Below are 14,348 nucleotides of genomic sequence, written 5' to 3'. Positions count from 1 at the left end.
TGTTGCCATAGCATGTGCACTGACCATGCTCAGCCTCCTGTGGAAAGGAAGCAGCTAAAGAGGCATTGCTGACAATAGAGGACAGTGGGGGTGAGGCCTCTCCATCCTTCATGCACACAGGCATCGCAGAGGAAAAAAGCTGAAAAGAAGTCAGAGAAAGCGTCCTTGGAAGAACACGTCTATGCATTTAAACACATGGCAAGTGGGGGCTGGGGAGAGGGGCACTGTTCCCTCCAGTCTTACTCCTTCTTCAGTAACCCGTATATCAGAACATGTTCAGGAATTTGTTAGGGCGGTGACAGTAACAGTGCCACTTGTCCCAGGGGTAAGTTACACATCTCTTAAGTCTTGGCTGCTTCACTGGTAAAATGAGGACAATGGGCCATTGCACTGACTGAAATATGGGCCAGGTGAGGCTGAGTGGCATTGCTGGCTCACTCAGCACGTGTGAGGCCCTGGGTCTTGCTCCAGCATCACAGAGAGAAAGAATGACACAATGAACTGCATGTGAGCATGGGTGCATGGTGCAGGGGCAGCATGCTGACTCCTCACACAGACTCCTTCCCAGCGTGTCCACCAAGGCCATCCACTGCATCTACAACTACCCAGCAATAGGGAGTTTCCAGGCTTCTCAGACAGCCTAGGCTGTCAGTTTCCTGTAACAGTCTTCTACAGGGAGCTAAGCTTTGCTGTGATTTCTACCCCAATCTAGGTTCTGCTCCATAACACACATTTAACTAAGTGGAGTCTCTCCTTCCATCTGACAGGTCTGTTCCATCCCAACACTGCCAGGTGTCTCTCATCGTACATATGACCTGTTCAGAAAGTCCCACCCCAAATACGGCCACCAAAGAATACAACGTACATGTGAGAGCAGACCTCTAGGCTGGGTGACATAATCTTCTCCAGAGGCTAGGATTTTCTTTTGTTTGTTTTTTTGTGTTTCGAGACAGGGTTTCTCTGTGTAGTGTTGTAGACCAGGCTGGCCTGGAACTCAGAGATCTGCCTGCCTCTGCCCCGAGTGCTGGAATTAAAGGCGTGCACTACCACTGTCCAGCTCAGAGGTTAGGATTTAATTGTCATTTTATGCAACATATCTCCCTCTTCTCTGAGCATATGACAAATACATCTGAAGCCACAAAGTCTTCACATAACCTGCTCTGCACCACAGGGTTTAACTAGCCTCAGAGCTGAGTTGTGTGTGTTGCCTTTAAAAGACAGGGCAGAGATGCAGGCAGCTCCAGGGAGGGAATGAGGGAAGACATGCTCAGAGCTGCAACCCTGGATAAGTCCATCTTTCCCGTCTTTATTCCCTGCATGGTTGTGGTGAGGACGGGTGAAATGAAAGGCTGCCATGGGCAGGGGGGCGCGCCACGATAGTGTTCCTGGTTTTGCTAGGCAAACATGAGCATGCTAACAAAACTCCCTGATGAAAGCCCTCATCTTCAGATGACAATGAAGGCAGTCCTGATAGAGTTTACACTACACTGTCAGTTATCTGGTGCTCTATTTCTCATGAGCAGCATGTATAAACATATGCTTGAATCATCACAAATGCTACAGAGGGTGGGTGTTCATCATGCTTCCCTTTCACAGAAGAGAACGGCCAGAACCAAGAGTCTAGGGTTCTCACAGTGAGGCCAGGGCTGGGGGCTCTGACTCCCAGCCCCACAGTTTACACATTTTCTTAGTGCTGCTGGTCGTCTCTCCTGCGGCTTTCTGATGACAACAGGGCAAATCTGGATTCCAAGACACTTTGGTGTGAGCAGGCATGTCCTGGCCACTGGCCACTTTTATCACTTTATTTTATAAGCGGCCTCTTACCCACCAACAGCCACTTCCTACATGCTTCACTTCTCCTCGAAGTGGACCTGAGGGTCCTCTCAGGGCTCCTCCCACCCCGAGCACACAGTACTAGTGGAACCAAGCTAATGCCCCTACACACTTAAATTAGGGTAGACTTGCCCAAGACTTTCACTTTGAGAGGACTCTTACCTCGGCTGGGCACCTTATTTCTACTGAATGTGGCAGCTGGCTGGTGTCCGTAGGGATGAATCCCCAGCTCCCGGGCCTGACTCACAGTTCCCAGCAAAGACTCAGGGTCCCCAGGTCCACTGGTACTCAAGAGCAGAGGGCTATTGTGGCAACCTTTGGTCAGCGTGCTTGAGCTCTTGTCTGGGAAGCCTGCCTTGGCCCCCTCACACAAGCAGTCCTCTTCCATGCTCTCTGAATGCATTAGTGGCGGCTGATGGGCATACCCATGGGTGGGGGTGGGCGAGGGACCCTGTGAGATACATTCCTGTGCCCTGATCTGTAGGAGATGCTGAGGGCTGGCGTGGTGGTGATGGTGGTACGAGTCAGCATTTTGATAAGATAAAGCCTGGCGCTCTGTCATACTCTGTCCCCCAATACTAGGAGCTAGGCTCCCAGCATCCCCTTGGTTCATGTGCCTGAACAATTCATGGTATTCTTGTTGCTGCTGCTGCTGCTGTTGCTGTTGCTGTCGATGTTGTTGCTGCCTTTTAATGAGCTGTGCAAACTCTGCTGGAGGCAGCCGAATGTCCGAGTGGCCGGTGAGCGAATGACGGGGAGAAAGCAGTCCTTGAAGGATGTGGGGAACCTGCTGGTGTCTGGTATAGTCTGGCGGTGTAGGGGAGAGCAGGGCCTGCTGTAGTGCTGACGTGGTATAGTGTGGTGGCTGCTGATGTGCACTGGGAGGGAAAGTGGGGAACTGGTCAAGTGGAGGGACTTTCAGGGCTTGAGTTGCAGGAAACCCCACTCCTGTTGAAGGGCTGTAGCTGCTGGGGGATCCCCGGGACTGGTCCGAAAACAGATGAGGGTGTAAATGCGCCTGGTCGTAGTTAGCAGGAGAGAACCGATTCATGTTCAAGCTGCAGACACAAAAGGATGTGAGTACCAGGCATTGGAGTAATAACTACACCACCTTCCCTGGGGATAGTCACTAGCCTTCACTAGCATGAAGCTCCCATGGTACAGACCTGTGCTGTGACGGGGGGGGTTGTGCAGTCACCGCTATTTGTCCCCTTATTTGCTTACTCAAGTCTTTAAAGAGCCCTACGGCACTGGGCATGTAAACTGCAGTCTTGAAAGCAATAATCCAGCCTTGGTTTGTTTCTTGAATAGGGTCTCATGTAGCTCAGGCTAGCCTCTAACTTGCCACACAGTTGAAGAGGACCTTCAATTCCTCATCTTCCCGCCTTGACCTCTTGATGCTGGCGTTCTGGGTATGGGCTAGCACGGGTTTGTGTGGTGCTGAGGACGGAAGCCAGGGCTTTGTGTATGACAACCCACATTCTATCCGCAGAGCTGTACCCTCAGTCTAATCTAGCCTTTCTTAAACATAATCTGTCTCCCAGAGAACGACAGAGAAGAAAAGGGAGGGGAACTGCACCTCCCTACCTACATTCCTCTAACAGACCTTCCCTTCTTTGCAGGCCACCAGGAAGGCACACTGCCATTTTCTTCCCGTCTCACTAACAGTTTGGTTCATGAACAGTTTCCAAGCTCATCTCCAGCCCACCATGCTGCTTCTACAAAGGGTGACACAAGAGCACAGGCTCCTCACACATGTTCCTTCTCACTCACTCTGCTAAGGGGCTTCTTCCTCTCCAGATCACCTACACAGGGGCTGGGCAACACCTAGGAGCTTACCTGTGGGCCTCTGCGCTGTCCGCACTCAGCTGCTTGGACAAGGGCCGGTGCCCATAGCTGAAGGTAGCCATTAAGTTGTTACGGTGCTGCATCTGAATCTGACTGGCGCTGGGGTTGATGGCAATGCCCCGCCCAGCAGAGCCTGCAGTCGTCCCTGCCATGTTGCTGAGCATGTCAACTGGCTCTTGTAGCTGGATAGTTACCGGCTGTGACTGGCTAGGCTGCTGTATGCCCAAGCAGGTTAGTGCCACACTGGGAGGTGGGGAACAGTTCTCAGGCTGCTGCTGGAAGATTGCACCATGGGAGGGTAAGCCTTGAAACGGGGAGGGAGATGTAGCACCTGCAGAGAAAGGGATGGCAGGCCGCCCAGGTTACCTGCCAGCTGCAAGGAGGGAGCCCAGGAGGAGACTCACAGCACATGGCATCTAGATCAGCCTTCTTAAACCTCACTTTATAAGACAATACCAAGAACTGGCAGAAAAGCGATCTTACTCACCGGGTCCTTCCCATAGAACAATGACTCATAGGTCAGGTGGGTTCCCAATGAATTTGTATTTCTAACTATAGCTGCTCTACAGCTGGGTTTTGAGTAGCAGGGGCACATGCAGTGCTTCCCAAACATGAACACACACGAATGACCCTGGACATTGGTTAAATTGCACATTCTGATTTCAAAGACTCCCCCTTGATTAGAAGAACCTAGGGACAATACTAAAGCTTTTCCAGAATGCCAAGGATACTGACAAGGAACTGACTACGTGCTAGTCTCTAAAGAATCACACCCAGTAGGAGGACTGGAGAGGGTTTTAGGAGCTATATTAATAATGGTTACCCTGTATTTAAGGACTATTACATTAGTTACTGTCCCAGCTGATTAACAGCTGTTGTTACAGTTGTTACTGAGAAAGCACAGGAACACAGAAGTTAAGGAATTTACCAAGGTTTCCCAAACAAGAAACAAAACAAACAAACAAAAAACCCAACACACCAAGGCAAAAACCCAAGTCTTTTTCTGCATGGCATGTAATGGACCTATCTCCATGGCCAACGGCACTCACCGTGAGACGAGATCATGGCACTGCTGACAGGCGGAGGACTATTACTTGGCTGCCTGAAGAGATGGTTGTTGGGCTGGTTGGGGGGTGGGCTTGAAGGTTGAATCCTTAACCTTAAAAAATGGCAGAACAGATACATAAGCTTCCTGAGGTGACACAGCCATCTGGAGTTAACATTTAGCCATATGCTGCACACAAGTAGACTTTTAGTTTGGGGAATCCAACTGTGGTAGCAGGCCACCGCAAGCCTGCCCGCACTTCATTTGATTAGTCATCCTCTGCCACAAAGGCAGGGCTCCCTGACCTGGCCTGGCCTACAATGGATGTTAGCTTACTTTGTTCATGCTAAGGAAATAGCCAGGATTTTAGGAAGCCTCTTCAACTCTAAATCCGCTGTTCTGTTTTCCCAGAAGACTCTCCCAAAATGAATGCTCAGGTCAGTCCATTTTCCCCATGAGTCCTGCCTGCCCAGGGGGCCATGAGGTGCAGCCAATGACTTAGGAAGAGTAGGAGTGATTCATTTACCTCTGGAGCTGGGTGAGCAGGGCTGGCTGATTTTCACATGCAGCTTGAAGAGGTGGGGAAGGCTGAGGAGGACAAATAGAATCCTAAAATAGAAAGGGGGTGGGGGAGGAAGGCAGCATCATTAGCTGCAAAGTTCATCAGAGCTCTTCTTGATGAAGGGAAGGGAGGACATGCAAGGCACCATCTGTGATTCTGACTCTGGCTCCTCTGCTCTATCAAAGGCTTTAGCAGCTTTTACTCAAACATGTCACCCATAAACATACCTCACACTCCACTCTGCCCTGAGCCCTTTTCACAATGCGCAGGCTAATGAGCCCGAAAGCAAACTCCAAACACACCAGAGACAGCAAAGAGTCAGTGAGGACCTACTTGGATTTGCTGCTGGAGAATCTGATGGTGCTGCTCCTGCTGGTACAGCATATGCTGCTGCTGGGTCTTCTCCAGGGTTCTCTCATCCATCTGTCCCCCGTACATCTTCTGCAGCTGCTCACACTCCTGAAGGGAAAGCAGTGGGTATAGATGGGGCACAGCCAGCCCTACCCCATGCAGTGATCTCAGCAGAGGCAGCTCTGTCCCAAGGTCTCCTGGGCACAATGAGCCACAGAAGAACAGTGTCCTTGATGAGCGTGAACAGGGATCCTCACACTTGGCTCTATGGGAATGAGTGGGAACCACCAAGGACCAAATGCAAATACAAAGCACATGCCACTTGAGCTCTTGGTCCTTCATAGCAGTCTGGAAGCACGTTTCCTACCTCTGGGAGCCACACCTGATGTTAACACGGTACAGCAGCAGGGTCCACTGTGACCCAGTGCCCTGTGTAGCAAAGGAATACCAAGATTGCTTAGAAGTACCTTCCCTGTTGCTTCCCAGTGAAACCCAAACCAGAAATGCCTTTCCAATGAACTACAGAGACTAGAAACATTTTAGTCTCATTATGAGGGAAACAACTTTGACCCTGGGGAGGGCGGTCTATGAGGAACGTGCATTAGAAAGCTATACTGCTTTACACTAGAACACTTCAGTGCTGCTGACATGCAGGGCACAGAGAGTCACTGCCCTGGTCCTGGACACAGCTTTGTAACCCTGACCCTCCATAGATTACCTGCTGTAACTGTTTGATGCTGCTGTTGGTGCCCATTTTTTCCAGGTGAGCTTTGAAGGCCTGGATGCTCGCAGCCCCATCTGAGAACCGGCGCACGGGAGAGAAACGCTCCGTAGGGAGGTGCAGGGTGTTGGAGTCCTTGTAGGTGGAGCTGAATATATGGGAAGAGACAGTTAGCAGCTAGGACTCAGGTTGGAGGGCTTTGACCAATCACATAGGGACCACGTTCCAGATTAATAGAGACAGCAGTCTGCATGAGGAGTTCCACACATGGCACTCCCATGTCATTTCCTAAGGTGGCTGTTCCTCTTTAGAGGACTATGGACATTCATTTTCTACCTCTACTTACCTTAGGTCAGTGAGGTCCTAGGATCAATTACATCCAGTTCTTATAAACATACTAGAGCAGGGAACAATTCAGCAATATATCCAGGATTGGATATACCAGAGCTCTGGGTTTCAAAGTCATTCATTTATTTTCTATTATAGTTACATTTTGGGGGGCATATTTTGTACAAGCTTGGGTTTTAAAAACCAGATGCCTGTCTGGTATCTTCAGAAACTCAGAATTCACGATTTGATCCAGAGTTTCCTCCAGCAGTAACCTATGTATGGCTAGACTGAATCAAAGCCAATTCTGTGGTCAAAGGTCTGGTCTGGGACTCACAGTTCTGTTCTAGAAAGGGGAGGGTGGAGGCTGGGGCGGGGGAAGATAGAGACTTCTGATCCCAGGATAGAGACAGCACATTCCTCAGGAATGTGGGCCTCAAGATCCTGCACGTACCTTATGGACACACAGGAGACCTGCTACGGTGAGGAGCCCTCACACAGCAGCACCTGCCCAACCTCCTTGTCACAGAGGGGTCCCCACTGTTCAACCAGAACACAGCCAGTGTCTTATGGGGAGAAAGAAGAGTCATTGATGAGGAGCCAAAGGCAGCACTAGGCTGGCTAATACCTATGCTTGTTGCCTAGCCAGAAAGAGATGTTTATGAGCTGAGATAAGCAGGTTAAAGACTGCAGAGGCAGCGTCCCCACAGCTGATGGAAAGGGTCAGGGTGGCAGGTCTAGGGCAGAGATGACATTACACTGAGCTATGGGTGAGGTGACTGGTCACCTTGCCAGTTAGGACTGAAGCAGAGCCAAAGCCAAGAAAGCAGGTGAACAAGCAAGTTCAAATACAGCACAGACAGGGAAGGGCTGAGGAGAAACGATGACGGCAGCGAAGCCAAGAGAGTTCTGATGACAGGTGAAAGCCCTCGGTCTCCTTACTAATGGCGCCTCTGCTTCAGATTCCCCCAAAGCTTTAAGCAGTAGTGAGCTAGTGAAATGAGCATGAGCATCTATTTGTTTTAGTAACATGACAGACAAGTTAATCAGGGGTGGGGGATGAGCATCACAATCCGGAAGCTGCACTCGGGAAGGCAGCTTTTGGAAGCATGTTGTGTCTGTACTTCAGGCCTTTGGAATAAAAGAAAGCATCGGTATCACTCCTCCTAACATTTGACTCCTACACTTTCAGTATCTTCAGGCAACAGACAGGTTTCTGTCGCCAAGAGCTGTTCTTCAAGCAGTCTTTCTACACAAAATCATCCTTTCCCATTACAGCAAGAACATCCCAGGTTCCAGGTGTGGCACGGCTTTCTGGAAACTCAGGCTGTGAAGAGACTGGCCCCAGCTCATCCTGGCTCAGTAACTTCAGGGGAGTGGTTCCAAGAACCTGCCCTTGGCAGAGGCATGGGCAGTGTCAAGCACACTTGACTTTATTTTCATTAGCAACCACGTTCACTCAGGACAGCCTCACATAGGCTGCTATTTCCATTGTACCCTTCAAACAGAGATGCTGCCCCCAACTGGACAATCTGTCTTGTGTTAACTTTTAAATCACACACTTCCAGGGGTGAAAATGTTGACCAGCCCCTCTTCTGTCTCCATGGTGGACTTCACCTGGTATAACACAAAGAATAGATATATATTCTGTTCTTTTAATCATTTTCCAAAAAATGAAAGTATTTCAGTGACACAGACAGGCCACCCATATCATATCGTGCATTTTATGGCCTTAGAAGGCTTCTCTTTTCCCCTGAACTAACTTCAATCTCTTCTGTGTTTATACGGTGACTCCATCAAGACATGCTTGGTTTACACAAGTGCCCCACAGTACACAATCAGCCATTCAAACATTCAATTGTTTCCAACTCAGACCGTCTTGGCCCCAGAAATCCATGTAACACTACCAAGAGTGTGCTCATGGGAACAGACACAGAATTGTAGGAGGCCAGGACCTGGCAGTGACTGCAGTCACAATGCTCATCATACAGATGGACCTGCAGGCTGCTGTGATCTTCTTTTAAGAACAAATGTCAACAGAGCAGGGAGTCTGTGAGGACGGCTGGCTGGAAAGTGATCACAGTGTTTTCCTGGGGAGCACCGAGGATTAAAGCTAGACACTCAACGGCTAAAATCTACAAAACAGGCCTGGGGAGGACTGACAAATCAAGTACCAGAATAGAAGAGGAGGTGAGGAGCAAAAAAGGCATTTTTAGAACAAATGCAAGTGCAGAGTTATGAGCTGCCGAAGGGTGGGTCAGCTCACTAGCCAGCAAGCACTGAGGAGCTCTCCATGAGTGATGCGCAGTACCCAAGAGGTTTCCATCGGAGGGAATGTGCCATCACAATCGTACAAGAGAACCTTCATTTCTTCTGCTCCTAGTAGGACTTTTTCTTTCTAAATTGTTCATGGTCATTTATGGAAGTTGATTTTTGTTCTTCCAGAGTGCCAACGTGGCAGTAATGATGTTCTTGTCTGCTCAAATTCACCTGATGATGCCCAGTGAGTGAGAAGTACAATGAAAACACTGTATGGAGCTGACCAGTGTGAATAGTCACAAGTGTTCATTCATACTGGCATACACATATACCCAGTTTCCTCAGAACCCATGGTTGATAGCCTTCCCCACAGGGAGACTGCATTGCATGACCCCCACAAGAAGACTGGAAGGAACAGATCAAGTGATGGTTGCTAACCTAGGAAGTGTGGCCTGTGAGCTTGAGGACAGCATCAGAATGCTAAGACTGTCAGTCACCAAGGGAATCATGGAAGACAATCACCTCAGCTCTCTTGCTGCCAGGCTACCTTAGATGTGGAGATGTTTCCCTGGTCAGGATGGTGAAAGCTTGTTTTCCCTTCTTCAAGGGAATGATCTTAATAACAAAAGCCCAGTGAAGACCCTGTTGTCTTCAAATAATGATGTCCCACTCCTGTTCTACCATTCATTAGGGATGCACCTCCCTCTACAGCCAGCCTGATGTTCAGGGCTAACACCTTATGAAGTACCCTTTCTTTTGAAGGTGATGAATATTAGTCAGGTCTGTGGATGTTGCTACAAAGCCCTCATCTCTAGAGTTGCCTTCTGAGAGCATCACTCCCATGAAGGCCTACAGGAATCAGCTGCAGATGACAAATAGGTCTGCAAGGACATAGGATGGAAGGACCTTGGATTGCTCCAGAATCTGAGAGAAAACATTTGCCCTGTGCATTGCTTAGAGCCAGGAGCTGAGAAGATGTGAGTTAGGGATGGCAGGTGGCTTCTAGTTAAAGCCAGTCACCATGACCTGGAAACTAGTCATAAGGGTGCTGGTCCAATGAGCCTCAAGGAAGCTCACACTGCCATGTGGCTACTCACCGATGCTGGTCAGGTACCAGGTGAGGAGGCCAGACCCGGGAACGGAAAGATTGCTGTCCTAGCTGCCGTTGTAGGTCCGGAGGGATCTCAGCTGTCGGGCTGGTCATGGCCAGTGTGTGTCTTTTGGACCTATTTGCCAAGTACCTGCAACAAGCAGGGAGGACATTTCATAGTAAAAAAGACAAGAATGTTCCTGAGTAAGGAAGCAACAGAAGTTAGTCCGAGACACTCGGTAGGACAGTGCTGGGCACCAGAAGGGCTCCATGTCAAGCGGCCCCAGACAGGATGGAGGTGAAGTTTGTCTAACTGGACAACAGAAGTCAGCTTACCCCTGAGATGGCTGGCTTTTGAGGTTAAGAGTAGCCATTTAAGAGAAGAAAAGTGGATCTAGCTCACAAAGGCAACAGGATCAATTTCCTTACTTCATTCCAATTCAACAGAAGTTACTTTTTTTACATATTAATTTTTCTCCAAATGTCTAAACTACAAGTTAGAGGAAATGAACCCAAGGCCTGTTTCAAGGGAGGTAGTCACAAAGAGCCAGCTACATCTCTTGGTGTCAGAGGCCTCGGGTTCTGTGCTGTCTTCACTGCACGCCAAAGAAAATAGACTTATTTGAAGACATCTGAGTTCTTCCCTCATGTCTTGTGACCAAAACTCAATCACTGGAGAAGAAAAACTGATGTGGTCCATAGAGGACTAACTTAAGAGGATGAAGAAATAAAACCACTTGGGATATTCAGAGCTATTTTTCAGGAGGTAAAGAAGCAAGGTAAGGAAACAGAAGAGTCAGGCGCCAAAGAGTCAGGCTCAGTGATGCCTTTTGCTCTAAAGAGCTTCCAGACCTACATGGGTCAGCACTGTACGAGATCCAGGCCCTATGTCAGGCTGAGCTTCCACAGCCCTTCTACTCATCTTGGGCACACATAAGAGAAGCATGATTCCCTTCTGTCCATCAAAATGATGGACATTCTAGCCTTTCAATGTTGGTCTGAAGAGAAGGTGGGGACAGAGGAAGTGAGATCTAAGACAAGGAAGATAAAACAGGACTGTGTCTTTTCAAGGAGGAAGGCAGTACATAGTATAGTTCTTACTTTCTCCTTTCGTCAACACCAGCAGGGCTCACTTGCAACTCATATATCCTTGTATCAGCAAACCATACAAACAAGAGCTTCAGAGTGAGGCAGGGTCACCAGTTTTTCTTCTACTGGCTAGGCTGTGGAGGGAGCTGGAAACCCCTGTTCACTAGGGAACTTTGTTTTGTTTTGTTTTCTGCATAAGACAGCTTCTTTGAACAGGGGCTCTGATATGGACCTCATGAGCGTAGGAAGAGAGTCCTGGACAGCAACCATGAGATGAGGCTCTTGGCTTATTCCTGACTATATTGCCTATGTAAGCTAAAAGTCATTATCAGACTGTAATTCACTGTATGCAAACTTGCTAGAGATAGCCATCAGTGGTTAATGTCCATTGATTAAAACACCCAAAGTTTCCCCAAGAGCCCATGAAAACCATTTTATTTCAACTTTCCCTCAAGGGAAAACATATAATCTTGAAGAACACCCATATTTCTGGGAAAATACATGCTGGATTCTGGTGAAAACCCCTCCCCAGAAAATAAGAAAGACAACTCCACAAGGGGACATGCATGGAGCTGAAGACCATAGCTACTGGAACTGAGGTCAACGGACAGCACGACATGCCTGATGGTCACTGTTGTTCTCTGTGAATTAGGCATCGCTCAACAAGGTTCTACAAACAATGGATATTTACATCTGTCTCTGGCCCACATCCCACCCCACCCCGTTTTTTTTCCCTTTTCCAATTTCTCTTTGTTGGTACAACAAGGGAGTGGAAGAAACACACAGCAAACAACAGTACAGGAGGTATTCATTCATTCTCCTGGGAAGGAGGAGTCCATGCCAGAGGTCCATGGCCAGACTAGCTAGGATCACTGTCATCTCAAATCTCCAATTCCTTTTCAGTAAACAGTTCGTGGCAGGTAGGAGCAGGCTTTATGCCTTCTGAACACTATCAGAGCTGCGATATGAAGGCGGGGGACAAGGAAGGGAGGAGGGAGGAGAGAAAATGTTCTTAAGGTTATTGCTGTCACTTAAGGGGCTTCCAATGGCGCTTATAGAAATGAGATTTTCTGGGCAGTCTTCTGTTACTTCCGTGTGGGGAAGAACATGCCATCTGGCTTGAGCAAAGAGACCACACAAGTGTTGAAGCTGCACTGCACCACCTCCTTGGGCAGAAGTGACCTTTCGCTGGTTGCAGGGGGAGCCTGCCCAAGGACGTTCTGCAAGCACTGCCAGATGCCACATTACCTCTGCACAGCTTCCTGGTCTGGCTCCCCATCCGAACTCTCCTCATCCACAGGGGTAACTGCTGGCACTGCCTGCAGAGACAGGAGGGAAAGCTCAGGGTGGTAGCGTACTCTGGGATGCCTTCAATTCTCATAACTGGCCTGAGGCCAAGGCCTTGTTAATGTTCTTATTTCAAAGACTTTTCTAGAACCAATGGGTTAGAGAGAATTTTCATACATCTTATTTTCCAGTTCCATCATACTCAGGTGATATAAATTTGGATTTCTTCCCTTATCATCTCTGTTTGGTTGTTCATCTAATACTTGGATGCCTACTATAAGATGAACTGTGTTTTTGCATCTACAGTCTCTGCCTTTGTTTTATAGAGACAAGTGAACGACAACTCTAAGAGCATGATTGAGGTCTCTCAAGTCTTCTGTGGGGTGCTTGGGAATTAAAGAAGGTGCTTTGGAGGAAATAATGCCTGACCTGAGACCTGAGGAGTATACAGGAGCTAGTAGCCAGACAAAGAGCAAAAGGGTCATGAGCTGAGGAAGTGTCCAAGGGCCTGGGATACAGAGAAAACTGCCTACCTAAGTGCTGAGGAATTGACTGTGGCTCCATATTAGTGTCAATCCCAGAGTTTGGATGTCTGAACTCAAGAAAGCAGCGTGGTGTTTGAAAGTACACTGTCACATACCATATAATCAAATGCTTTAAAATACTCACCACCCTCCAAAACATACATGAAATGAGAAGCACCACACACACGTCACTGGAGCTGTCGGCTCCTCTGCATGAAGACAGGAAGGCTGTGCGCCTTTAAAAACTATTCTTGGCCCAGAGGCACATGTAAGCATCATCCATACCCTGGGCACTATATCAGCAATGGCTTTAATGACCAAACAGGGCATTTTAAAAACACTGCCTTCTGGGGCTGCAGAGATGGCTCAGTGGTTAAGAACACATACTGCTCTTCAGAGAGCCTAAATTTGGTTCCCAGCACCCACACTGGGTGGCTCACAACAACTTGTAACTCAAATTCCAGAGGCTCCTACACCTCTGACCTCTGGTGCCCCCCCCCATAATTAAAAACAAATATTTTTTAAAACTGGGTTAATTATAAAACAAAACAAAAAAACTTTTTGAAATAATCCCAACGTTTGAAGTTTCACACCATTTTCTTTAGTTCTAAGGGCAGAGTAAGGAGCTGGACAGGAAGTGGCTATAGCTGAGGCATAGGAAGGATGCTTAAAATGGCCTTGGATAGCACACAAATTTATTTTGGGACAGGCAGTGGTGAATCACTACAGGAATTTAAGCAGGGGCGCAGTGTTATAGGGTCTGTGTTTGGAAAGGTGAGGTCTCTTCAGGGTGGAAGAGGCAGTCAGTGGAAACCAGGAAGCCAGCCAGGTTCCACCTGGGAGTCCACTGTGTTAATCCAGGTGACTGGTGACTCACCATGACTTAAGACAAGCAGGGCAGAGATGGAGAGATGCAAGCTATTTAATCCATAGACATTAGATAACAGACAGCAGGGATAACAACTGTATAAAGATTTGTTAAAAAAATCCATGTTCCTAGCCTGTGTCGTCACCAGGACAGTAACAGTGCTGCTCTCTGTCACTGTAGGAGAAGACAAGTGTTACCGCATTAAGGTAAGCTTTGGAGCAGTTGCACTCAGATTGTGAGTACTTGTGCGGCAGTCATTAAACCTGTGGGGGAGACAACCCATACGCACATGTGTAGAACTCAGAAGAACACTCTGGGAGGAGAACTGGATGGCAAGTGGAATTATGGGAGTGGAGAGGCTCATTCAAAGAGAAGACACGAATGAGAAAGGGGCCTCAGGTCAGTCAACTCTGAGCAGAAAGGAAACCTAAAGAGAAGACTAGAAAGCAGAAGGTAAATCCAGGGTGGCCTTGCTTACAGGAGCCAAAAAAAAAAAAAAAAGTATTACAAAGAAGGGGGAAGAAAAGGTCACCAATGACTAATA

The 14,348-nt window shown here is 48.2% G+C and overlaps 1 protein-coding gene across 1 annotated transcript in view; it reads right to left on the bottom strand.

Moving 5' to 3' along the window:
• The window catches only part of Sik3 (SIK family kinase 3), a 225,485-nt gene that overhangs the window by 11,365 nt on the left and 199,772 nt on the right, over positions 1–14,348 (bottom strand). Inside the window, 8 exon segments of the mRNA XM_013112888.3 lie at positions 1,996–2,891; positions 3,673–4,012; positions 4,731–4,840; positions 5,253–5,335; positions 5,622–5,747; positions 6,358–6,508; positions 10,044–10,187; positions 12,374–12,444. Coding sequence (XP_012968342.2) covers positions 1,996–2,891; positions 3,673–4,012; positions 4,731–4,840; positions 5,253–5,335; positions 5,622–5,747; positions 6,358–6,508; positions 10,044–10,187; positions 12,374–12,444 — 1,921 coding nt within the window.

Source organism: Mesocricetus auratus, unplaced genomic scaffold (genome assembly GCF_017639785.1).
Source record: "Mesocricetus auratus isolate SY011 unplaced genomic scaffold, BCM_Maur_2.0 Super-Scaffold_100022, whole genome shotgun sequence".
NCBI lineage: Eukaryota > Metazoa > Chordata > Mammalia > Rodentia > Cricetidae > Mesocricetus > Mesocricetus auratus.
The sequence above is the reverse complement of the archived record's forward strand: the minus strand, read 5'-3'. Positions and strand labels throughout refer to the sequence as shown.